This window comes from Primulina tabacum, chromosome 5, assembly GCF_025594145.1.
Source record: "Primulina tabacum isolate GXHZ01 chromosome 5, ASM2559414v2, whole genome shotgun sequence".
Lineage (NCBI taxonomy): Eukaryota > Viridiplantae > Streptophyta > Magnoliopsida > Lamiales > Gesneriaceae > Primulina > Primulina tabacum.
The window spans coordinates 11,231,580-11,255,902 of record NC_134554.1 but is presented as its reverse complement, the minus strand read 5'-3'; the positions used below and the strand labels follow the sequence as shown (position 1 = coordinate 11,255,902).

The window sequence follows — 24,323 nt, the reverse complement described above, 5'->3', positions numbered from 1 at the left end:
TATTTCGTGTAAGGTGTGTCACCCAACACGGTGAAGAGGAATGACTTCGATTGGAGGACGGATAAGGCTTGAGGGGAGGCCCGGACAATAAGAATAATAGTGAAACTTCGTCTAAGGGGAGGATTGTTGTGCAACCAAAGCCCAATATTGGAAGAGCATGACCCAACGCGGTGAAGAAGAGTGACCTCGATTGGATGACATACAAGGCTTGAGGGAAGGCCCACACAATGAGAATAATGGTGGGATTTCGTTTGAGGGGAGAATTGTTGGGAATAGGAATATCAAGATGAAGATCACAAGTCAACAAGATGGAATGAATCTCCATGTGTATGAGGCTTTTTGAATAAAGTCCGAAAGCAAATCCATGAGAGTTTGTGTCCAAAACAGACAATATTATACCATTTGAGCTGTGTGACTTCCATGACACAACAAAATTCATTCAAATCCTCTTGTCAAGATACAACCTCATGTTTGAAAACGTTTTCAAAATTGGGAACAACAACATTTGAAAAAATCCCGACATGCAATGAATATTGACATTCAAACTAAGAATTATAACAAAGAGTACTGATCTCGGGCCAATGAAACTATAAAAGGCTTGCTCTCTTAAACATGAAATATAAGCAAACTTTGGAACATACATAAGTCAATTTAGAAGATAAATGAAACACATAATTGATGCCAAAGAAAGAGACTAGAAGACCAAAGACTGTCAAACACCAGTAAAATGATTTGGAAAAAAAGGCAAACTACTTCGGCAATAGAAAAAATACCCAAATACAAAACCACAAAAGTTCACTACTCGTTATCGGGCTTTGATGCTTCCTTGATATCTTCAGAAGTATCATCCTACATCAGAACGTCACATGTATCAATAACTACATTCATGCCCATATTATTTGTAGATGGTATGTTCCAAAGTGTAGAAACAGAAAAACACACCTGCATATCTGAAGTCCACAGAGTAAGGTTGTCACGGAGAAGCTGCATTATCAGGGTGCTATCCTTGTATGACTCCTCTCCAAGAGTGTCTAGCTCAGCAATTGCCTCATCAAAAGCCTTTAAAAAAAAACAAGTAGACATCAGCCCAAACGAAATATTTTTCACCAAAACCATGATGGATTTTGTTTTTATTAGTTAACTATAAAAAACAGAGACTTGGCAATAAGAATAGACACTTTCTGGTCGACCTGTTTGGCAAGATTACAAGCTCTATCGGGAGAATTCAAAATCTCATAATAAAAGACCGAGAAGTTGAGTGCCAGCCCAAGCCGAATAGGATGAGTCGGCGCCAGCTCAGCAACAGCGATGTCCTGCAGACAACTTAAAATACTCACTTAAGACTTCAGAAGATGAAAATATTGGTATGCAGCAAACTAAAGTGAATGCAAAAGTGACACAGATCTAAAATATTCATTCGTGCAATCACCTTAAAAACTGAAATCTAAGTAAGATATCCACATATATTAACGTCAAAAGCACAAACCAAGCGATGCGAAACTTCAGTGCATCATTTCATCGAATACAAAAGCTCAATCATACGCATAAAAACTAAAAAAAAAAAACAAAAGCCAGATCAAACTAACCCCATGGAATCACTAGCACACTTCACTAAAATCCATCCATCAACAAAACAGAAGAAACAATTTATTTTCTTCCCATATGAAACAGGGGCTTGCCAAAAACAGTTGTCATACTAACTTTAAACTTCGAAATGGGCGGCAGATAAATAGATGATGATAAACCTGGAAAATTAGATTCATAAAATCCTAAATACAGTGATATGTCAAATCGACATCTCAATTCTTCTACACCCAAACGCAACAAGATAAACAAATAATCAATCAAAAACTGAAAAGAAATAATGATGATCTAACCTGAGCTGATTTATAAGCAGACAGAGTGTTCTCAGCGGCTTCTTTCCGCTCAGTTCCAGTTTTAAACTCCGCCAAGTAACGATGGTAATCTCCCTTCATCTTCAAGTAAAACACCTTGGAGTCACCACTAGCGGCGGATCCAATGAGTTTCGAGTCTAGAAGCTTCAGAATTCCGTCGCAGATGGAGGACAGCTCGGACTCGATCTTAGATCTGTAGGTTTTGATGATTGAGACGTGGCTCTCGTTGCCACGACTCTCCTCTTTCTGCTCAATGGAGGAGATTATCCTCCACGAGGCGCGTCGAGCGCCGATCACGTTCTTGTAGGCAACGGAGAGGAGGTTGCGCTCCTCAACGGACAGCTCATCGGCGTCGATGGCGCCGACAACCTTCTCCATGAACTCAACCATCTCCTCATAACGCTCTGCTTGCTCGGCGAGCTTCGCCTTGTACACGAATTCCTCGCGCTGGGACGACATCGAGATCCGGGGGTCTTTTAGAGAGAGAAACTGCAAAGAGAGAGAGGCGGAGGATTACGCGGAAAAGATCAGAGCTGGAATGCTTTAGCCTAGACCGCTTTCAAACAAACTTGGGCCGAAATGGGGTGTGGACCTATACTCTAGGATGAGGCCCGATTAAATTTCTGTTTTTTATTTGTATTTTGTGAAAACAACATTTTATTATCAACTAACCAAGTCAAAAATTTGCAAAAACACACAAAAATAAATGACAAAACTTCCTAAAGTCAAATAGTGTCCATTGAGGCAAAACACACAAAAAAATATATATATATATTAGCTACTTGGTTGTGGAACTTTTACATTATTAAACGGGGAAATTTATTAAAAAACATCGGCCAATTTTTTTTAAAAAAATGACATCTTCAAATGTATTTGACTGAAGTTAAAAAATAAAATACCCTTATTCCATCGTGTGGCCTGCGAGCACAAAAAATTACAAATGTCCGTTGGTGTTGAAGTACAATGATAATATCCTCACGAACAACTAACATTTCCGCTACAGAAATCATAAAAACGCCATCAATGCTATTCGCTCGAGCCATAATCACGAACAACCACTCCTACATCAATACGTGAGATCACGACGGACGCCGCGTCATCATTGATTTAAAAATAAAAGTTCCAGCATGGGGGCTGACACCACACTAATTGGAAATGGGCTTGGGAATACTTTTCTTTTGGGCTGATAAATAATTGTTCCAGGTGGCATGTGCACGTCATAAAATAATCTCCCAATCAGTACACGTCTAACAAGAACAATTCTTTTGTCGTCGTCCGTGTAAATCAGCAAATCGTAACTTAGTAGATTAAGAATTTTCCAGTTTGCAGGACTTGGACATATCACTATTTGACACCTCTCCCACGCAAACATTTTATTATTATTATTATTATGACTTACAAATATATACACACACAAGCACAAAACTGACCACACATATGAATAGAGGTGAAAAAACAAGGTAAAAGAGTGGAGCTGAGGGGTATAAATTCAAGGGTTTTCTGCAACATCACTTGGTGCAAAAATGGAAAGGTATGAGGTAGTGAAAGATATAGGATCTGGGAATTTTGGTGTGGCCAAGCTTGTGAAAGATAAAAGGAACGGTGAGCTATATGCTGTCAAGTACATCGAAAGGGGCAAAAAGGTTACATTTTTATGCCCTCTTTCGATTTTAATATTGAAAGCCTTTAATTGTGTTTTAGAAAATATGTTTTATTCTTTGATGATCTATTTGCAGATTGATGAGCATGTACAGAGGGAAATTATGAATCACAGGTCTTTGAAGCACCCAAACATTATTAGATTCAAGGAGGTAAAATGTCTGGAAGCCGGCAACACATTGATTTTAAGAATTTGCATATTATGCCTTGTATACATAGGAGATAAGGAGGATATGTGAATATTGAAGTTTTCTGGGCATTCTTATGGTTTCTTGATCTTTGAGAATAATTGCGGTTTCTTGGTTTTTATTTTTGACTTGATCTGAGATGAGTCTTAAGAATTTGGATAAAGGGGAACTTAATCTATCTTAAGATTATTTACCACTTATTCAACCGTAACATGCTATTGTGAAGGGCATCAAAGATTATTGGATTCTCCTTCATCAATGTTTTCTTTTCTGGGTTGAAGTTTGTGTATAACAACTCATCCGAACCATGTGTTTGAAACTAGAGGATTTTCTTCATCCCTGTACTGTGTTGGAAAGATGCCTTATCTCAGAATTGAAAATTTTCCAGTTTGTATCTTGTGTTTTTCTTGAAATAACCAGCTGAGAAGTGGCTTGTTGCATTTTTCAGGTACTGCTTACTCCAACCCATCTAGCCATAGTAATGGAATATGCTGCTGGAGGCGAGCTTTTCGAACGAATATGCAATGCAGGAAGATTCAGTGAAGATGAGGTACATTTTGTTCAAGAACATGACCATCAGTTTGATTTAAGGATCAAGAAACATTCATATTTATGTTTATAAGGTAAAATGACAAACAGGGGAGGGACGGGTGGAAAATCTCATGGAAAATTAAATTGATTGCAAGTTGCGGAATGGTTGTGAGTTGGAATGGTTGTGAGTTTTAAGGGTTCTTTAACCGAATACCTAGGATTCTTGAATGCTCCGGCATATGGCCTAACACGAGTGCTCTTGTTTACAACGTACCCTCAGTGGAAGTGGTGAACTTGAAAGATCTCCCGCCTGATAAACTATATTATTTTGGTTTTGAATTATGATCTCGAGTGCATGGCGTACCAGCAATCTTGAAGCTTAAAATATGAATGTCTTCGTTGTTTTTGTTTAGTCCAATATTGAAACTTAAATTTGATCCTCCTCATTCATTTTCGTCTGTTTCAGGCCAGGTACTTTTTTCAACAGCTGATATCTGGTGTCAGTTATTGCCACTCCATGGTAATTAGGACCCAAATTAACCAATCAAAATTGTTCTTCTTTATTCACACACGAGAAAATGTGAAAATCCATGATTTTCAAATGCAGCAAATTTGCCACAGAGATCTAAAGCTCGAAAACACATTGTTGGATGGGAGTTCAGCCCCACGTCTCAAGATATGTGACTTCGGATACTCTAAGGTTGTTTATCTATCATTTCTTACATGTGAGGGCTAGTTTGTATAAGGCTTAGTTCTTCATTCGGTGTTCAAATTTCAGTCAGCTGTGTTGCATTCTCAACCAAAATCAACAGTCGGGACGCCTGCTTATATTGCACCAGAAGTCTTATCAAGAAAGGAGTATGATGGGAAGGTAAATTTTTTAATAGTTGCTCAAGCTTTCCTTTTCGATGGGTATCACGAATAGTCTTAACTTGTTAACAATAACACTCTTCTTGGTTTTGAAAGATTGCAGATGTTTGGTCGTGTGGGGTAACGTTATATGTGATGTTAGTTGGTGCTTATCCATTTGAAGATGCTGATGATCCAAGAAATTTCAAGAAAACAATCAATGTGAGATGGTTTACCAAGTTGAAACATTAATTTGTTGGTTTCATAATTTGCATTTAATTTTATCAAACTAACATTAATATATTTTTTTCCCCTTTTGCCAGAGAATACTTAGTGTACACTATTCAATCCCTGACTATGTCAGAATATCGAAGGAATGCAAGCATCTCTTATCTAGAATTTTCGTGGCCGACCCCGAAAAGGTCTAGTTCTAATTTTCCTCATTGAGAAAACTTGACAACATATTCCAGTTTTGTGTCTTCTAATGATTCACTTGAGTTGATCTGTTTTCCATCGGCCAAAGGTGCAACATTTTTGACTATTATGATTGAATGGTTGTTGCAGAGAATAACAATCCGGGAGATAAAAAAGCACCCATGGTTTATAAAGAACCTACCAATAGAATTGACGGAAGAAGATGAAAGCAGCTTGCAGACGAGAAATGGAGACGATTATTGTACTCAGAGTATTGAAGAAGCATTGGCAATAATACAAGAGGCTAGGGAAGCAGGAGAAGTTCTCAAAGGTGGTGGGATTTTGTTGGGAGGAAGCATGGATCTTGATGAAATTGATGATGTTGATTTAGATGATGATGTAGAGACGAGTGGGGATTTTGTGTGCGCTCTGTGAAATGGATTGTGTCTGTATATTCAAATGTTGTTTTTGTATGTTTTAGGGTAAAGATAAAGATAGGCACGCTGCCTTAATAAATTTGTGTTTGCGATGTTCCATTACAAATACAAGAAAACCAGAATGATAAATAGATTATAGCTTAGTTACTATAACTTAACAAACAGTCGCTTGATTTCCATAGCTGTAATAATTAAGATTAAAAATCGATCGAATCATGCTAGGAACCGACCATTTAGTTTTGATTTATGTCTTCTTACGACGCTTAGCCTTGAAACTCGACAAAAACGTCTCGCTTCGGAGAAAAACTGGTTAAACTGTAGTTTGACCGAATTAAGCGTAATTAAGGATATTTAATTATGTGTGTTTAAGTACAGTTAATCGCATCTATTTATTTTTAAATAATAAATTATGTTTATAATTTATATGTTTATTTTTTTAATTTTATTTATGATTCAGCATATCTGATAATGATTTGACAAATATTTATCATTTTTTAATGTTGTTTAGTTGCAAAAACAAATAAAAATTGAAATTTTGTGATTTTTATGCTTTTATAAATATGAGAATTAATGCATGAGACTTAAATTTATCATATTTATGTATTATTTTATCTATTTATTGATTTGAGATAATTCGCAATTACACTAAAAATAAAAAACGTTTTTTCACGCTTAAGCATGTGCTAATCTCGCTTAAGCTTGAAAAGCTTGGAGATCGGCATTTGCGTTTCAAGACGCAATAAATCTTTCTAAAATTTCACACCCGATCTTTCCATTTCTTCAAAATAATATATTCCAAAATCTTTATCAAAATTTTAAAAACCATATTCAAATATTCATACAAATATTTTAAAACTAGTTCTCACGTGCACATGATGCGTAAATATCTAGCCGATCTTTGTTTAATAAGTAATCTTACTAAAAAAAATGAAAATATTATTCAAAATTTTAAAATTTTCTGATTTTTAAAAATTTTTTGCTATATATTTTTCATAAATTTAATTTTACATGCAGAAAAAAAAGAAACGTGGAGTTAAAAAAGTATTTTGGAGGTCCCAAAAATTAAATCAAAACATTATTTTGTTTTATTATGACTTAGACATTATATATAAAATATAGATATAGATATAGACTATATTCTAAATTCTCCAAATATTCTTTAACCACAAATATATTTTATTTTCTTGAACCAAATAAATAAAAAAAATAGTGCCAATAAAAATTACAGTCTAACAATGGTAAACTATTGCTGATAAATACTTGAAATTGAAAACTGAACTGAAAATAATGATAGAGGATATAAAATTGAAAAAAGATAAAGTAGTGGAATATTATATTAGAGAATGTTATAATGTTCGGTTATATTTCCATGAATGAAAATACTTAAAAAAAATGCCAAAAATCACAACATAATTTTCCACTAAATTCAAAATGTCATTTTTTTAATTTTTTTTCAGCATTTAATTTTCGATATGTTTTTTTTTTTTTTTGGTATAGCTCTTGAAAACTCAGGGATCTTGAATACAATTATAACAACACATTGGTTTTTAGCTGATTAAATTTTCAAATGGAATTTTAATGTAAATTTAACAATATCGGGTTTTACCTCAATTATTTTGGAAATAGTCTTTTAATAGCAACATTTTAAAATGTTAATAGTTTTTAGCTCATTTATTTTTAGTACCTGGTCTTAACAAATTTAAAAAGACCAAAGTGCGGTTTTTCCAATTTACCCAACTATATATATATACTTGTATAATATTTTTTTATAATTCATCTCTACCCACTGAACTACATATAATTTACATTAAAATTTTAACATTTTATTAATATATATAATTATTAAAACAAACTATGACATCAAAATTAGTTACTCTAAGTGTCTCAATCTTAATAAAATAGTATAGATAGTATAAATAAATGTCAACATAAATTAATAAATATGTCTTGATGTAATTTGGAAAAAAATAATCAATACTTTCAATAATATTTTCTCAAAACCACTGATCAACGATTAATCCATGTATAACAACTTGACAAAAATAAATTTATTAAATTCTCTCAGAAATATTATATTAGGGCCAATTGGATTTTGGCGAGTGCAATAAAAAAAGGTTGGGCCGAAGATACCCTGAAAGCCCATTCATGCGCCATGTGGCAGCTACTTAGTGCGTCGATGTCACCCCAAAACCCTAGAGACCGATGAGCATTTGAACTCGGTCGACATCTTAGCCGCTTTCTCTCCGTTCCGTCGAAGATGAAGGTTTCAGTCTCTCCCTAGTACAACATATTGATATGATTGAAGCTGGATATTTATATCGTATAATCTTTGGTTTGCATCTTGCAGTTCAACATCGCAAATCCGACCACAGGATGCCAGAAGAAGCTGGAGATTGATGATGACATGAAGCTGTATGTATTCATTTTCGATTCCTTATGGATATTCTTGACCTTTATTGTTGATGCTTTGATAAACTTGTTGCTTTGGTTTAGATCTCTGCAAGTTCCTGTGCGAATTAAAAAAATTTACATGTTTGTTTTGTTTACCTTTTTATTGTTTATTCCTACAAGAATTTCGTTGTACAGTGCGGTAAAGTTGATGTATTTGAGTAGCAACTGAGCTGCATAGTTGTGTTGTAACATTTGATTGAATGAGCTTTGGTCAATACATGAGTTCTATTTTCTTTTTTCGTTTTGTTGCACGCATGGAAAAAGTCATATAGCTAACGACAATGGTTTTCTACCACGAGAAATATTGAATGAGTTTTGGAAAATTGAGCTGCACCCCCACATCCAGCACTACATTTCCCTTGGGTTTGATATTGTTTTTTCAGGTGTAATTTAGTCTTTGTGCCAATCGTTTTGTTTTTCTTGGTTATTGCACAAGTATAACTGGCACTTATAAATATGCCAATATTGGAAGCAATTGTTTTTTTTATTCAGCCCCTGCTCTCGAGTAAATTAGCTTGGGTTTACCCTATGTATATTATTCGCAGCCGGGTGTTCTGGGACAAGAGGATCTCTCAGGAGGTCAGTGGCGATGCCCTTGGTGAGGTACAAATTTTATTTTAAGTTAAAAATTCTAGTTATGCCATGATTATGCATTTTTCAAGTGATGATGCTTGGTTATGACATGTCTTTTGACAATTTGATGTTTCAGGAGTTCAAGGGATATGTATTTAAGATAATGGGGGGTTGTGACAAGCAAGGTTTCCCAATGAAGCAGGGTGTGTTGACACCAGGTCGTGTTCGACTCTTGCTGCATATAGGTGTGTGATTTTCTTCTGACGCCTTCTAATTAGGGTTTATTTTTTTAATATCTAAAAGTTGGACATGTGACCGAACAGGTACCCCATGTTTCCGAGGTCATGGTAGGAGAAATGGAGAGCGTAGAAGGAAGTCTGTCCGAGGGTGCATTGTTAGCCCTGATCTCTCCGTTCTGAACTTGGTGATTGTCAAAAAGGGTGATAATGAACTGCCTGGATTGACAGATGTTGAGAAGCCTAGGATGAGAGGTCCGAAGAGAGCTTCAAAGATCCGCAAGCTCTTCAATCTCTCCAAGGAAGATGATGTTAGGAAGTATGTTAACACTTATCGCCGTACATTCACCAACAAAGCTGGTGAGTTTCTCCACCAGAACATTTTTGCATTGATGAATCTTGATTCTGAAAAACTGCTGATATGAAGTTGTATCTGACCACAGGTAAGAAAGTGAGCAAAGCTCCAAAGATTCAGAGGCTGGTGACTCCCTTGACACTGCAGAGGAAGAGGGCTAGAATCGCTGACAAGAAGAAGAGAATTGCCAAGGCCAAGTCGGAGGCTGCTGATTACCAGAGGCTTCTTGCTACACGGTTGAAGGAACAGAGGGAAAGGCGCAGCGAGAGCTTGGCAAAGAAGAGGTCTAGACTTTCTGTAGCTTCAAAGCCGTCGATTGTGGCTTAAGTACGACCCATTACTGGACTGCAATCTCTGGCTTCTGCTGCTAAAGAGTTTATAACGATGAGATGATTTTGGTGATTTGGTTCATTAAATGCCTATGGGCATAGCAATTGGTGTTTTGTTGATGTTGAGTTCCTTAATATATCTATAGCTTTCTGTCAGAACTTTATGGTAATTTCAACTGGGTTAATTTGTTGGGCTTTGGGATGCTTGGATACCTAAAACTATTTATGGATTATAGTAGTCTACACGTTGATGTCATCTATTTCATACAGAATATTTTATCTTGAATAGCTCCATATGATTCAAGCATCAAGGAATACCTCCACGGGCTGGCTATTAACCACCCTGCAGTTCCTCCTAATCTCTCCGGGTTGACTCGACTGTAGGTCTCCCATTTTAATCATCCCTTCAACAAATGCTTTGAAAAACTCTTTCTGACTCTGACTGAACGTTTTTACATAATCTTTCGTCGTTGGATACGTGAACAACGTTTGATCTGAATTCAAGAACCCTCTTCCATTTGTCAAATCCTTGAAATATTGGTTGTCGAATCTCTCCGGTGTTGCATCCAAGTCTCCTGTTACGCTTTCATCTCCTCCAAGTGGACATAGCTTATCCAGCTTTTCCCTGAAACCTGGTTCGATGGCAGGGTCAGCTCTTCCTGAGCCAGATTGGTTGTAGAGGCGGAAGACGATGGAGAAACATCTAGCTTTGCCAATGGAGTGGGAGCCGGAAAGGGCAACTAAATCTTTCGTGGAGAGGTTGAATCTGGTGAAGAGTTGAATGAGGGCAGTTGCATTTGCTCTTGGGCTTGGCATTATGTCATTCGATGCTTCTTGGCTGGCTGTTAAACTATCCAATCTTCCTAGTCTCACCTGCCAATTTGGTCCTCCACTCTGGTTCGAATTCGGAAAAAAAGATTATAATAGCAGATAAAAATTCTGAGATTGGATTGTGAAATTAGATGCAAGCCTAAAGTTCCGGCGAGTTCTATGCGTATTCCTTCCACTAATTTTTCGAACTATTATTATGTGACAAAACCATATTTTTTACAGGGACTATTTTGATGTGATTTTTCGAATGAAATTTAGTATTATTATTAATTGAAAGTGAAAATTACCAGAACAACTGCATCTCGTGCGGCCATGATGACAATATCAGCACAAGAAACAACACCTGGGCAACTACTCTCTAAAGCTTCTTTAATCTCATCAATGACCTGGTATGATCTCAAAGAATCTATGTTTGATAGAGCTTCTTTCTCTCCAACCATGTTTGGACTATCATCTAGCAACAATGATCCGTCGCACCCCTGCAACATCAAAATCGCATAATTCTAATGGCCGGCCTGTCCCAAAATTTTCAAAAGAGAAATAAAGCTCTCCATTTACATTAACCAAGCAATCATGGAATTGTAAGCGCATAACAGAGGCAACGCTTCTGGTTTCTCTGGCCATGGCATTCTTGATGACATCCCGGACAATGAGCTCCGCTTGGGGGCAAGTGTCCATGTAAAATCCCGGACGGAGCGGCGGTGCTTGGGCGGCGGCCATGGTGGAGCCGAGGAGGACGGAGAAGAGGAAAAGGGTGGGAGACATCTTTTGGCTTTCTTTTCGACACTGTTTTTTAATCAGCTTGGGTCTAAATTATATCTAGTGCCAATGAACGTCAAATTTCATTTTCATTACATGTGTATACCAAACTTTTGTGGATTCGCGATAAATCGAGATGGGCCCGAGTAAGTTCTATTTCAGTCGTGCAAAGTGGCATATGTGTCGACGGTTCATAGGGTTTGTGTGAAAACGAGAATAACCACTCTCCGAGTGTGGGAATTATTTGTGGGTAGGGGGGGTTCAATAATTCATTATATTATTGGATATATATCATGGGATAACTTAATAAAATCATTTTTAGAATCTGCAAGTTTTACTAATATTTTCAAATCTAATCTTAGAGATTAAACGGTATGATTGCAAGTTTTATTACAACATAATTATGCACTAATAGACCGTGATACCTTTTGGGGAGCAAAGAAAATTGTATGTAAAGATCTCAAGATCTATTTGTGTGATGAATATACATCGTCTTCTATGTTTGATAAAACAATTGTGAGAATTTGTAATCATGTTTCTAATCTAACATCAATTATTTAAATTTTGTTAGTTTAAAGATCAAATAAATCTAACGGGAAATGCGGCAATGAGAGTTTGGACTTTCTCAATTGGGCCCAATGTCAAGGAAAAGGACTTGGAAATGGTCCTCTGTTCAATAGAATTTGGGCCTTGAACCCTAAAAATTAAATGTCAAAACCAAGTCCGCTCGGCTGGTCCTTCTCTTTCCCCTGGCTTGCCGTTGCAGAACCTCGCGGCAACCAAAGACGAAGCAGAAATCAAAGCAAAATTCATAAATGGGAGGAAGGGGAAGGTCGCGTACCCAGAGAAAACACTTCCACCAGAGCAGAGAAAACGTTTGGAAGCGTCCCAAGTCCGATGGTTCTACTGTTGCCACACCAGATGATGCTAAAAGAGATAACCCTTGGGAGCCATTTACCACACAAAACCCAGGTTTCGATGAGTATTACAAAGTAAGAAAGGAAATCGTTTTGAAAAAACGATTCTTGTGTCTAGCTTTATTGGGTTGTTTATTGGAGTGTGAATTGTGGTAGCATATGAACATGGGTAAATATACAGAGAAAACATATTAGCGTGGTGCAATGAGCATGTTTCTAAGAGCTTGAATTCCTTGTTTAGTATGACTAGTTCTGATGAACATGGTAAAATAAGTTGAAAAAATAGATAAAAGACATGAATTTGCTAGAATGGTGACTGTTTTATTTGTAGAGAATGAATTTGCGGTTTTATACGTGTACGAGCAAGAAATTGTGCCGAAAGACGTGAATTTGCTAGAATGGTAACTTATTTATTTTGTAGAGAATGAATTTGTGGCTTCATACGTGTAGGAGCAAGAAATTGTGCCGACTGAAGAATGGGATGTTTTCATCGAGTATCTTAGGAAACCACTGCCTGCTGCTTTCAGAATAAATTCCAGGTTCTTATCCAAATTTTGTTCAGGTTTTTCCCCTTTTTGAAGTGATTTCGCGGCATGATTTTATTTTTCCTTTACCTGTCCACGCCTTTTGGCTTTTCTGTGATACTTTTGGCTTCATGAAATATTACAGTGCAATTGAATTTCTGTGGGAACATGTTTATTGCAGTATTGTTAGCATTCAACTTCAGCATAAAAATTTATTTGAGAATTCTTAAGAACTTTTTCCTGTTCTACCGTACAAGGGCTAGGTAAAAACAATAAACAATGTAAGAAAACGATATTGATGTTCTAAAAAAGTCTTGAAAGGCGGAAGGCGCGGAACAAGAAAATATTTGTTGTTGACTTGGCAGAGAAATGTTTTCGAAGGGGATCTGTTTGATTAAAGTTGATGCATTAAATAGTAACTTAATATTTAATAAGCTGAAAGCCTGAAACTTGTTTGACCCATATGCTTTTTTTTGTCCAAATTTGCAGTAGCCAGTTCTATATTGATATTAAATCGCAGTTAGAGAATGACTTCGTGAAATCTCTTCAGGCAGAGGTAGGGTGGTTTACATGTTCATACTTTGTTTTATTACAGATGAAAGTGAGGTGTCACAGCTCTTTCAATGTAGTTTTCATGCTAATGTTTTTTTCTTCTCTGAATTCAATTTAATCAGGATTCTAATGGATGTGAAGTTGAGGCACTAAAGCCTATACCATGGTATCCAGATAATCTTGCTTGGCAATCAAACTTTTCTCGGAACCAGCTGCGGAAGAACCAAACCCTTGAGAGGTTGGTGATTTATTTCTTCATAACATGAGTTGCTGTGGCTTGATGTTCTAACCATCTGACGTGTTCTTCATTCAACACGTTTTATATAATTGTACTTGTATATCTTTATCACTCGAGTATGTTTTTAAGCTGACAAGCGCTTCCTATCACGGGGCACGTAAATTTTCTATGATGGGTTTCACGTCAATGTGTTGTCCAATTCGTAAGAAAGGTTTATCTTAAAATTGTCATATGCCTGTATCTGTACATAGTCTTAACCTCACTTTGCAGGTTCCATGAGTTCTTGAAGCTAGAAAATGAAATTGGAAATATTACGAGACAGGAAGCTGTCAGCATGGTAGGCCACATTTACACTTCTTTATGCAGCTCAGTTGGACCAACTATTGAAGCTTTTGGTGATTAAAATAAAATGTATGAACCACTCATTTGCTTTATGAACTAATTACTTCATTTTATGATTCAGATTCCTCCATTGTTTCTTGACGTACGTCCACATCATTTTGTTCTTGACAGTAAGCTACACCTGTGACTTTAAATGAAATCTGTGTCATGTTTTCACCAAGGGTGCTACTATTATAGTTGTATTATGGGTTCCCCGCAGAATGAATGAGGTCCAAACTCTGTTAATTTCTTGTACATAATGCAGTGTGTGCAGCTCCAGGTTCAAAAACATTTCAGTTACTTGAGATGATACACATGTTGACTGAATCAGGAAAGTTGCCTAGTGGAATGGTATAATTTCTTCTAATTCTCCTTTACTTGTTAATTTTAATTAAATGCTGATGAGACTTTGTTTCTGATTTTCTTCAAACCATGTCTCCTGTGTTCTTATTCTGATGCTCCTATGTCCGAACAGCTATGTTAATGATGTACCTTTGATACAGGTGATAGCGAATGATCTAGATGTCCAAAGATGCAATCTTCTTATTCATCAAACGAAAAGAATGTGTACCGCCAACTTGATAGTTACTAACCATGAAGCGCAACACTTTCCAAGCTGTCATTTTAAAGGGAATCATTCAGTTGATTCTGAGGTGGGAATTGTTAAGGAAATTGGTATCACACAGCTTCAATTTGATCGTGTCTTGTGTGACGTGCCTTGTAGTGGCGATGGAACTTTACGTAAGGCTCCGGACATATGGAGGAAATGGTGATTACTTTAATATTTTTGCTTTCAATCTTCATTTAAGTCATTTTTCCTCAATTTTGGGCATTATGTTATCATCCGGCTTTATATCCTGTGCCTTAACTCATCGCAGGAATGCGGGAATGGGCAATGGTCTCCATGGCCTACAAGTACAGATTGCGATGCGAGGTGCCCCCTTTTCTGTTTTCTGATGTTTCTGCACGAGGCTTGGCAGTACCTGTTGTCATAATTTGTTTTAGCCTCAATAACTGACGTGATCTTAGCTTTTCTTAGAGTTGGAGGTTTTACTCTTTTTATTTCACGTCATGCATTTCAAGAAGTTAATGACCGATTGGGATGTTCATAGTTGATCACCAAGTTACAAGTATACCAGAGACTCAATATGAATTGGGATTGATTGAAACTCTCTCGTCTGCAATATTTCAGCATTCTTAAAAAAATAGATGGAACATTAGTTGTGAACTCTAGTTTTTTTGGTTTCATCAAGCTATAAAATTGTATAGTTTGTGTTTTTAACATTTATCATCCTCTTACATTTTCATGCCGTCTAAGCTAGTGGTTGTGGACTCGTGTCGATGTAAGAAAGAAAAATTCTACTTGTGTGAATTGCAGGCTGTAGCTATTGCTTTTTTCCTGTCTAGTGGATATTTTCTATTGATGTCTCCTCTACTTTGGTTTGTCTTGAGAAAAGCACCTAAAAACTTTGTTTTTCAACACAATGCATTTCAGGTTTAGCGTTGCTTAAAGTTGGTTGTAGAATGGTGTATTCCACTTGCTCAATGAATCCTGTGGAGAATGAAGCTGTCGTTGCAGAGGTAGTTTATAAAGTTTTTAATATCATGAAATCTATAGGAACATTTTTCTGCATTTTATATTTGTTCTAATACCTTTTTTAAGCTTGTAAGCTGTTCATATGATCCGGAGATTAATGTGTCTTTTGTGTGTAACCTTTTCAACTAAGCTTCTTTCTTGGGTGGAAGAGAAAAAATGGTGAAATAAGTATGATCTTATCTATGCATAATGTTAATCAAGAATGGAAATACAATTAACAAATTTTAGATCTTATTGGTATAGGGGCATTTGTGTATGTGTTTGTAGCCTTAAGTCCGGTTCTTGCATGGCTTTTGGGGGCGGGGGGCGGGTAGTGATTTTGAATACTCAAACTCGACTCTAAATTTGGTTACCGGAAAATTTTCTGGTATACTTGTGGTTACCCAAAATCTCATACTGTTTTTGGAACCATTTTTATTTTTTTAAAAGCCACAATTTACTTAGAATTGTACTTGCTAGAATGTGAGTTTATTCCTGTTCTTACTTGCTTCATGGACACAAGCAAACAATACACGAAGAAAATAAAAATAGAATTGGACCAGTCACTTGACGAGGTATCACAAGTTTCTGTTTCAAACTTTCTTCCAAAATGATGACCTAGATATTCCAAACCTGAACCGAAGAATTGCAAGCCTCACCAGTATTTTTTTTGGACGGTGAGTTCACATCATTCCTTCACAATCCTCAGCCTTTGACTCCGATTGACGACATCTGTGGTTGTTGCCCACTTGGTTGTGTTTCCGTCTAAATAGGAAGCTAGCTAGTGTCAGTCATTGCGTGGAAAATAGGTAGACCTAGATAGAATTTGTGGTTTAAAAAAATCGGACCCGAATTACTAGCACACAAACCCAAACCTGATCTTTTTTTTGGAAAACTGACCCGATACCGGATTCAAATTGCCCACCCCTATTGGCTTGATATCCTTGCATTTCTTGATGCCTTATTTCTTTCAGGTTTTACGGAGATGTGGAGGATCTATTGAACTCATGGATGTCTCCAATGAGCTGCCTGAGCTCATTCGTAGACCAGCTCTCAAGAAATGGAAGGTTAGTTGTTGTCATCCTCTAAGCTTCTGTTTTGACTGTTTGTTACAGCATAAGTAGGGAGAGTATGTTAAAAGAAGATGTTCGATAATTCTCGGCAAGCAGTTTCTCATACTTGCTTAATTTAATCAGGTTCGAGATAAAGGGCTATGGCTGGCATCATATAAAGATGTCCCAAGGAACCGCAGGTCTGTAATAACTCCAGGCATGTTTCCTTCAGGAAACACTGTTGTGGAGACATCTGAACATGATGATGAAACAGCAAGTAAACTTTTGAGCAAGAACTGTCTCGAGAATTCCGAAAACGGGGTTGACTTAATTGATGATTCTGTAGCTCCAACAAACAATATAGAGGCAGAAGTCTCGACTCTACCTTTAGAACGTTGCATGCGGATAGTGCCTCATTATCAGAATTCAGGGGCCTTTTTTGTTGCTGTTTTCCATAAACTTTCTTCCCTGCCTTGTAAGTTCCATCTGAGGGCAAATCCAAAAATTCAGTGGGATCAATCAGTAAAAACTGCAAACAACTGAAATGATTACATCTCTGATTTAATTTTGATCGAAAATATTATACTCATGCTGTGTTGATTGATCTGCAGCCGCACAGAAGCAATCTGAGAATTGTCCTAGAATGACACATTCATGCAGTGCTGAAGCTGATTATCTGATAAATGAGGTGAAACACGATTCGAACTGGAAGGATACTGATTTAATTAATGGCACAGACGATCAAATTTTGGAAGCAACTCTTGATTGTGACGTTTTGGATGCCGACCATAGTGAAAATTACTTGGAAAATCAAAAGGCGGAAACCAAGCCTTCTCCCGATGCAGAAACTGGTGTTAAAACTACTGTGGGTAAGAGGAAGCTACAGATCCAAGGGAGATGGAGAGGAGTCGACCCTGTTATCTTTTACAGGGACGATTCTACTGTGAGCAGTATAATGGAATTTTACTGGAATTCAAGAATCATTTCCATTTAAAGGTCGTCTTATTACAAGAAACAATGACAGCAAACACGTGAAAAGAATATACTACATTTCAAATTCTGTCAAAGAAATTCTCGAGTTGAACTTTCTAGCTGGCCAGCTGCTTAAGATCGCTTCTGTTGGAATAAAGATGTTTGTGAGTTATTTTTATCTTCTCTCTCTGTCTATGAGCCATCGATCTTGCTTACTTATCGGCTAATGTTTTAAGTTCTTCTTGAGATATGAAAAGAATTGTGTTTAATTTCAGGAACGGCAAACGTCAAAAGATGGAACTGCTGCACCCTGTTTATTTCGAATATCATCCGAGGGTTTGCCCTTGATATTTCCATACATCACCAAACAAATATTACACGCATCTGCAGTAGATTTAAAGCATCTACTACAATACAAAAGCATCAAATTTGCAGATTTTGTTGATCCGGAATTCGGAAAGAAGGCTTCAAACCTACTGCTGGGTTGTTGTGTGGTGGTTCTGAATAAAGGTTCGAATTGTTTGACGCTTGATATAGTCATTTTTCATTTTACTTTCCATTCTCTGACACACGGTTTTTGCAGATGGCATTGCATCAAATGGTTGTGAGGAAAAACAAAATTTGGTGGCTATCGGTTGTTGGAAAGGTAGAACGAATGTGACTGTAATGGTGACAGCACTTGATTGCCAAGAATTGCTGGAAAGAATGTCGATTCTCTTCTCTACAAACAAGTCCGTGGCTGAGCCGGAGGTCAATTCCTCTACTTTGAATGCTTGTGTAGAAGCAAACGTTAATGTTTCCGATTCTAAACAACAAGACATTGAAACAATAAGAGTTGATTGAACCAGCAGCAGTCTGTTTATAGAGTTTGTATTTTTGGAAAGATCTCCGTTTTCATCAAATTGAACCATGTTTTTATGAGTTGGGTAGTCAATTACGGTGAGCCATTGTTGTAATTGTAATAACATTGAGATGCCAACTGTTACGTGGTTGATCTAACGATTCTCATCGTTTTACGCACGTTTGGATCCTTTGTCCAATTTTGCCGTCTTTTATCCGTCGGTCCAAACTATTCGTTAGGCTCCAAAAAAGAGAGGAGACTTTTGAATTGACAACTCTCTGTTTCTTTTCTTCTGGCGGACCACAACATTTCAAACATTTGAATTGAATTCACACGATAATTCAATGAACAAGAAATCATTAATTTCATCTCTTCCAATGGGTCTACCTTTGAGCATAGTCTCATTTGTGTTGAATCTTACATTAATTTAATTTAATTAATATAATATAATCTCCTTGATAAAAGTATTTAATGTACGTACATCTACGAATCATGAAGTCAAGGAAGAGATAAAAGTAGGAGGTGTTGGATAAGTCCACATTTTGCCACAACAATCAATCAGTATATATCCATAATGGTAATTATTCTAGTACGAAACAGAGCATATGCAAGTAATTTTTAATTTTTTTTTAAAAAAAAACATTAGGAATTTATAAAAGTATTCATAATAAGATTACGACTACTCTATTTTCCTGGCCCTTATCCATTGAAGAGCGACTAAATTCATCTTAATAAAATCTTTTGTCGTATCTTGTTTTTTAAATTAAGAAATTAATATGTTAGTATTTAATTAAAGAAGTTTGGAAAGGAAAAAAAAACAGACAGTGAAAAATTAAATTAATCAACCGAGTGAGAGTTATTGTTATTATTATTTTCTAAAAGATGTAAATAGCTCACTGTAAACTTTATCAGAATCTTTATTACTAATTTTTTTAAAAAAAACAAAAACAAAAAACTTTGGCAAACACTTGACAAATGTAATCAGTTTCTTTTGGGCGTATAAGTTTTGGAGTTGGGATTTGGGAAGAAAAGTTTTATAATCAACTTTAACCCATTCCCGAAAAGTTTTCTTTTAGGTGTCAATACAAACAAAACTTATGTATTAATTGAACAAGAAAATAGATGCTTCTTAATTATGGCAGTGTTCGGCTTGTAGACTTGTGTATTTTCCTCGTGTGGTGGTGTCGACATTAATAATTTCACATTAATTCCAAGTAAGTTTCCTATTATACATTAATTTATAGCATAATCTGTCACGTCAAATTTACCGACTAACTAAACTGCATTCAACGTCATAATTTAATTGAACACCGCAAATATTTATTAAGTTTGGCTTATAATATATAAGAAAGATGGTTTGATATGATATGAGTTTTGGTCATGTACTTTGTCAATGTTTGATTTTCATCAAATATCTTGAATTTTGGTATTTTTTTGGCCTAAAGTTATTAAATCCACAAAATATTTGTTATTTAGTACTGACGTTCTCCTACATAGCTTATGTGACGAGAATAAACCAATATTGTACATATTAAAATCTATATATAGAAAAAATCAACAATATTTTTTCTTCTCTTTTTGAAATATTTGGTGTCATTTTTTTATTATTATTCCTCTTCGTTTTGTTTATATTTATTTTGATACATGTAATAATGGTTTATTTTCAGAACATAACCTATATAGGATAACATCAGTACCAAATAAGCAATATTCAATGAGTGTTTTAATAACTTCTAACGAAAAAAACCAAGTTAGTGGATGAAACCAAACCATGACAAGTTACTGAAATAACAGTCAAAGACCAACTTACATGAATAAAATATATACAATAACAATGTCGACGTCGACCATATTATATGTATACATAGATTTCTCGGATAATAATTATTGTGTAGTTCCTTTATTACCATTAAAATGTTTTAATTATGAATCATGTAATTCAGATATATACAGCACGGTTCTTAATTTGACCATTTGCATGGCTGAACATGCCAATACTCAATGCTGTTTTTATTTTTTTAGTACACATCACGTGTTGATCGCCATTCTGTGTCAAATACGTGCACGATTAAAACTATATAACTTTCTTAGGTACATGTCGACGTATTCAAATTATATTACTATTAATAGCGCTCATAACATCATGTTTTATATAGTTCTACATCAACGTACATATAAAAATTATAAAGATTTGCGCATTCTGTAAGCTAGCAGGCGCCATACAATCTCCAAAATCAATGGAGCTAATGGAAACTGGAGATGACGGCATTATCTTGACTTGGAAAGACTTGTGGGTGACGGTATCCGATAAGAGGGAAGGGCGACGACCCATTCTCCGGGGACTAACTGGTTATGTCCGGCCGGGACAGTTCTTGGCCATCATGGGTCCTTCCGGATGTGGCAAATCCACTCTTCTTGATGCATTAGCAGGTTCATATATATTCGGATATACAATTATCCATTCCTGTGTCAAGAGATATCTTATATAATATGCTACAAATTATTAAAATGAACAAAAAAAACTTCCTGGCCTCAATTGGGAATTTTGGGTTTAATATTAATAAATATATCAATATGTGGGTATATATACCATGTATAGCAGCTGTATTTAGCTACTTACTTTTGAGTTGTCTTACAGTAGTGTCTAACCGATTAGCATGTTCAGTACAATAAATTTACCTTTTATTAAAAATATTTATTGAATACGAATGGATAAATTATAAATAAAAAAATTGATACAATAATATTATATATGTGCAGGGAGATTAGAATCAAATGCATCACAAATGGGAGAGATCCTAATCAATGGCCGCAAGCAACCATTAGCCTTTGGCACTTCAGTAAGAAAATAATGGTGACACACACACACACACACACACACACACACACACACATATATATATATATATATATATTAACACATTAATCAGTTATTGCTTTCAGTACCTAATAAAAATCTTCTCTAATTTCCAACAATTTTACAATGCACGATTCAGGCCTACGTTACTCAGGACGACACCTTGATCACGACCTTAACAGTTAAAGAAGCAGTATTCTACTCCGCGGAGCTCCAGCTCCCCGAGTCTATGTCCAAATCCGAGAAAAAACAAAGGGCGGAAGCAGCCATCAAAGAGATGGGATTACAAGACTCAATGGACACAAGAATCGGCGGAGGCTGGAGGGTAAAAGGACTGAGCGGCGGCCAAAAGAGAAGAGTAAGCATCTGTATCGAACTCCTGACTCGGCCTAAGCTTCTGTTTCTGGATGAGCCCACCAGCGGCCTCGACAGCGCCGCCTCGTTTCATGTCATCAGTCGCATAATCAAGCTGGCAGAGCAAGATCGGAGGACCGTTGTTGCGTCTGTGCATCAGCCCAGTGCGGAGGTGTTCGAGTTGTTTCACAACCTTTGCCTTCTGTCGTGTGGGAGGACTCTGTATTTTGGGTCAGCTTCGGCTGCAAATCAGGTCATCTTAGATAAATTTATTTACTTATCAAGTATTTACTTAAATTAGATTAGATACTTGTTGATTTGAACTCACCCGCATGCAAACCATGATTCATTAAGAAAGGGTTTTATATGCTTAATTATCATTGTTGCAAATATTGTACCATAAATATTGGTTTATAATATATTTGATCAAACTTGAGACTACTTTTTGATGCTTGATGCAGTTCTTTTCGTCAAATGGGTTTTGTTGTCCGGCTATGAGGAATCCATCCGATCACTACCTCAGAACAATTAATCAAGACTTTGATGTGGTATTAATTAATGTCTCTCTCTCTCTCTCTCTATCAATAATAATAAATAATAACACCTGCACACACACACACACACACACACACACACATACATATATATATATATATATATATATATATTATTATCTCATTGGACGTTTGAATAAAGTATAGGATGTAGAACAAGGATTTGGTGCAAAGTTAACAGCTGCGGAAGCAATTAATATTCTCATAAACTCTTACAATTCATCGGAGACCTTCCAACAAGTCAAGAGAAGTGTTGATAAGATATGCCAACAGGTGTGCTATATATATATATATATATATATAAGCCTGTCCTTCGATATACAAGATTTTTATGTAAATATTGTTATATATATCACGTTATCAAATCGAAGTACTCATGATCAATCGTTTTAAATAACTTGTGCCGTTCGTGAAGAATTCTGGTGGAGCATTGGAGAAGAAGGAAAGACGGGCGGGATTCATTACTCAATGCCTTGTTTTAACTCGGAGATCTTACAAAAATATGCATCGTGATCTTGGATATTACTGGTTGCGCTTCGCTATTTACATTGGTTTAAGCTTGTCTATTGGGACCATATTTTATGATCTTGGCTCCAGTTATAGTTCTATCCAGGTTCGAAATGACAAAAACCCCTTGATCATATCACAAAGTTATTGACTTTTCATCGTATAGTATAATATATATGGTCTGAAGAATATGCCATGTTTATTTTGTTTGGTTAGGCTAGAGGTTCAATGCTCGTCTTTGTCGCATCGTTTATGACATTTATGGCAATCGGAGGATTCCCTTCTTTTGTGGAGGATATGAAAGTAAGCCGCCTTAGCTCGATCCTTTGATCCTTAAATTACAGATTCACTTGATGTGAGTGTTATTAATATTCTTTTTTTTTTTAATGTGAATTATCTGTCAAATTAGATATTTACACGAGAAAGATTAAATGGACACTATGGTGTGACAGCATTTGTGGTTGGAAATACACTATCCTCCATTCCCTACATAATGTTGGTATCCGTAGTCCCCGTAGCAATGGCTTACTACTTAGCCGGCCTACAGAAGAGCATAGATCACTTCATCTACTTCGCATCCCTCATCTTCACGTGCATGATGCTAGTTGAGAGCCTAATGATGGTTGTGGCCAGCATCGTCCCGGATTTCCTAATGGGAATCATAACGGGTGCTGGAATTCAGGGTGTGATGATACTGAATGGAGGCTTTTTCCGATTGGTAAACGATCTTCCGAAGCCGTTCTGGAAGTATCCCATGTACCACATTTCTTTCCACAAGTATGCCAATCAAGGATTCTTCAAGAACGAGTTTCTAGGATTGAGATTCCCAAGTGGGCAATTCGGATTGGGGGGGTCATCCAGTACTAGTAGTACCATCAGTGGTGAACAGGTTCTGAAAAGTGTTTGGCAAGTGGATTCAAGTCAGTCTAAATGGCTGGATTTGGGTGTCGTGGTGGGGATGTTGATCCTCTACAGGCTTATGTTTCTAGGGGTGGTTAAGGGCATCGAGAAGTTTAAGCCTGGGTTTTGCGCTTTTCTTTCTGGTTTGTTTCGCCCCTACTCTAAAAATCAAGAAACGATTATCATAGAATAGACTTCTGATTTATTTTTATTTTTATTTTTTTAAAAAAGATTGTTTTATCATATTTGTTCTTTGTGGTCGTGGCTGGCCATGTGAGAGTTAAATTGATAGTTTATAAGATTATATCTCCAAGTGTATATTACGAATTTGAATTTATGAACGTAACGTGACAATAAATGTGACAAAATAACCATTTTTTTAAGAATTTGCTCTTAGCATCATTTACTTATATATGTGCGATTATAGGTATTAAATTTTTAACAAAATAGATATGTAATTGAATTTGATCAAATTATTCTGTTTGGTTTCATCTGAAATATTATATATATTGCAAGACATTATTTTGGAAATTTCTAAACCACAGTTGTTTTAATTTTCTTTTTAAATTAAATTTAACATACTATTATATT

The 24,323-nt window shown here is 36.2% G+C and overlaps 6 protein-coding genes across 6 annotated transcripts; 4 read left to right on the top strand and 2 right to left on the bottom strand.

Annotated features, from left to right (window-relative positions):
• Positions 1 to 582: 582 nt before the first annotated feature.
• On the bottom strand, positions 583 to 2,429 carry LOC142546517 (14-3-3-like protein 16R). Its single transcript, XM_075654273.1, has 4 exons — positions 1,878 to 2,429; positions 1,191 to 1,313; positions 943 to 1,059; positions 583 to 849 (listed from the first exon to the last, which is right to left on the bottom strand). Exons 1-4 carry the CDS (start codon positions 2,352 to 2,354, stop codon positions 799 to 801), a joined length of 768 nt encoding a protein of 255 aa, XP_075510388.1. The 5' UTR covers positions 2,355 to 2,429; the 3' UTR covers positions 583 to 798.
• Positions 2,430 to 3,219: 790 nt separating this feature from the next.
• On the top strand, positions 3,220 to 6,137 carry LOC142546516 (serine/threonine-protein kinase SAPK2-like). Its single transcript, XM_075654272.1, has 9 exons — positions 3,220 to 3,538; positions 3,632 to 3,706; positions 4,191 to 4,292; positions 4,740 to 4,793; positions 4,881 to 4,973; positions 5,052 to 5,144; positions 5,240 to 5,344; positions 5,446 to 5,544; positions 5,687 to 6,137. The coding sequence occupies exons 1-9, from the start codon at positions 3,419 to 3,421 to the stop codon at positions 5,969 to 5,971; spliced, it is 1,026 nt and encodes a 341-aa protein (XP_075510387.1). The 5' UTR covers positions 3,220 to 3,418; the 3' UTR covers positions 5,972 to 6,137.
• Positions 6,138 to 8,062: 1,925 nt separating this feature from the next.
• On the top strand, positions 8,063 to 10,173 carry LOC142546515 (small ribosomal subunit protein eS6-like). Its single transcript, XM_075654271.1, has 6 exons — positions 8,063 to 8,236; positions 8,321 to 8,385; positions 8,970 to 9,027; positions 9,134 to 9,242; positions 9,321 to 9,593; positions 9,677 to 10,173. Exons 1-6 carry the CDS (start codon positions 8,231 to 8,233, stop codon positions 9,913 to 9,915), a joined length of 750 nt encoding a protein of 249 aa, XP_075510386.1. The 5' UTR covers positions 8,063 to 8,230; the 3' UTR covers positions 9,916 to 10,173.
• On the bottom strand, positions 9,754 to 11,570 carry LOC142546514 (peroxidase 17). Its single transcript, XM_075654269.1, has 3 exons — positions 11,307 to 11,570; positions 11,036 to 11,227; positions 9,754 to 10,811 (listed from the first exon to the last, which is right to left on the bottom strand). The coding sequence occupies exons 1-3, from the start codon at positions 11,511 to 11,513 to the stop codon at positions 10,218 to 10,220; spliced, it is 993 nt and encodes a 330-aa protein (XP_075510384.1). The 5' UTR covers positions 11,514 to 11,570; the 3' UTR covers positions 9,754 to 10,217.
• A 652-nt stretch (positions 11,571 to 12,222) lies between these two features.
• On the top strand, positions 12,223 to 18,739 carry LOC142546512 (uncharacterized). Its single transcript, XM_075654267.1, is given in 16 exon segments — positions 12,223 to 12,499; positions 12,875 to 12,963; positions 13,438 to 13,504; positions 13,623 to 13,738; positions 14,009 to 14,075; positions 14,202 to 14,250; positions 14,385 to 14,470; positions 14,623 to 14,888; positions 14,998 to 15,053; positions 15,615 to 15,700; positions 16,670 to 16,762; positions 16,892 to 17,222; positions 17,359 to 17,714; positions 17,716 to 17,883; positions 17,995 to 18,229; positions 18,303 to 18,739. Coding segments are annotated over 16 exon segments (2,502 nt in total). The 5' UTR covers positions 12,223 to 12,322; the 3' UTR covers positions 18,563 to 18,739.
• A 1,999-nt stretch (positions 18,740 to 20,738) lies between these two features.
• Positions 20,739 to 23,951, top strand: LOC142546510 (ABC transporter G family member 1-like). Its single transcript, XM_075654266.1, has 8 exons — positions 20,739 to 20,990; positions 21,321 to 21,400; positions 21,557 to 22,024; positions 22,233 to 22,319; positions 22,473 to 22,598; positions 22,741 to 22,938; positions 23,049 to 23,135; positions 23,242 to 23,951. Exons 1-8 carry the CDS (start codon positions 20,798 to 20,800, stop codon positions 23,923 to 23,925), a joined length of 1,923 nt encoding a protein of 640 aa, XP_075510381.1. The 5' UTR covers positions 20,739 to 20,797; the 3' UTR covers positions 23,926 to 23,951.
• The last annotated feature ends 372 nt before the right edge of the window (positions 23,952 to 24,323 follow it).

Excerpts from the sequence above, each read along its gene's own strand:
- LOC142546514 (XM_075654269.1), bottom strand. The coding sequence starts at position 11,513 with ATGTCTCCCACCCTTTTCCTCTTCTCCGTCCTCCTCGGCTCCACCATG. Across the intron at positions 11,228-11,306 it reads TCCATGATTGCTTGGTTAAT|GGGTGCGACGGATCATTGTT; the intron begins GTAAATGGAGAG and ends TTGATGTTGCAG. Across the intron at positions 10,812-11,035 it reads CACGAGATGCAGTTGTTCTG|AGTGGAGGACCAAATTGGCA; the intron begins GTAATTTTCACT and ends AATTCGAACCAG.
- LOC142546515 (XM_075654271.1), top strand. Across the intron at positions 8,386-8,969 it reads ATTGATGATGACATGAAGCT|CCGGGTGTTCTGGGACAAGA; the intron begins GTATGTATTCAT and ends TATTATTCGCAG. Across the intron at positions 9,243-9,320 it reads TCGACTCTTGCTGCATATAG|GTACCCCATGTTTCCGAGGT; the intron begins GTGTGTGATTTT and ends GTGACCGAACAG.
- LOC142546510 (XM_075654266.1), top strand. The coding sequence starts at position 20,798 with ATGGAGCTAATGGAAACTGGAGATGACGGCATTATCTTGACTTGGAAA. Across the intron at positions 22,320-22,472 it reads TTAATCAAGACTTTGATGTG|GATGTAGAACAAGGATTTGG; the intron begins GTATTAATTAAT and ends AATAAAGTATAG. Across the intron at positions 22,939-23,048 it reads CCAGTTATAGTTCTATCCAG|GCTAGAGGTTCAATGCTCGT; the intron begins GTTCGAAATGAC and ends TTGTTTGGTTAG.
- LOC142546516 (XM_075654272.1), top strand. The coding sequence starts at position 3,419 with ATGGAAAGGTATGAGGTAGTGAAAGATATAGGATCTGGGAATTTTGGT. Across the intron at positions 3,539-3,631 it reads ACATCGAAAGGGGCAAAAAG|ATTGATGAGCATGTACAGAG; the intron begins GTTACATTTTTA and ends ATCTATTTGCAG. Across the intron at positions 3,707-4,190 it reads ACATTATTAGATTCAAGGAG|GTACTGCTTACTCCAACCCA; the intron begins GTAAAATGTCTG and ends TGCATTTTTCAG.
- LOC142546517 (XM_075654273.1), bottom strand. The coding sequence starts at position 2,354 with ATGTCGTCCCAGCGCGAGGAATTCGTGTACAAGGCGAAGCTCGCCGAG. Across the intron at positions 1,060-1,190 it reads CTTGTAATCTTGCCAAACAG|GCTTTTGATGAGGCAATTGC; the intron begins GTCGACCAGAAA and ends TTTTTTTTAAAG. Across the intron at positions 850-942 it reads TGTGGACTTCAGATATGCAG|GATGATACTTCTGAAGATAT; the intron begins GTGTGTTTTTCT and ends GTTCTGATGTAG.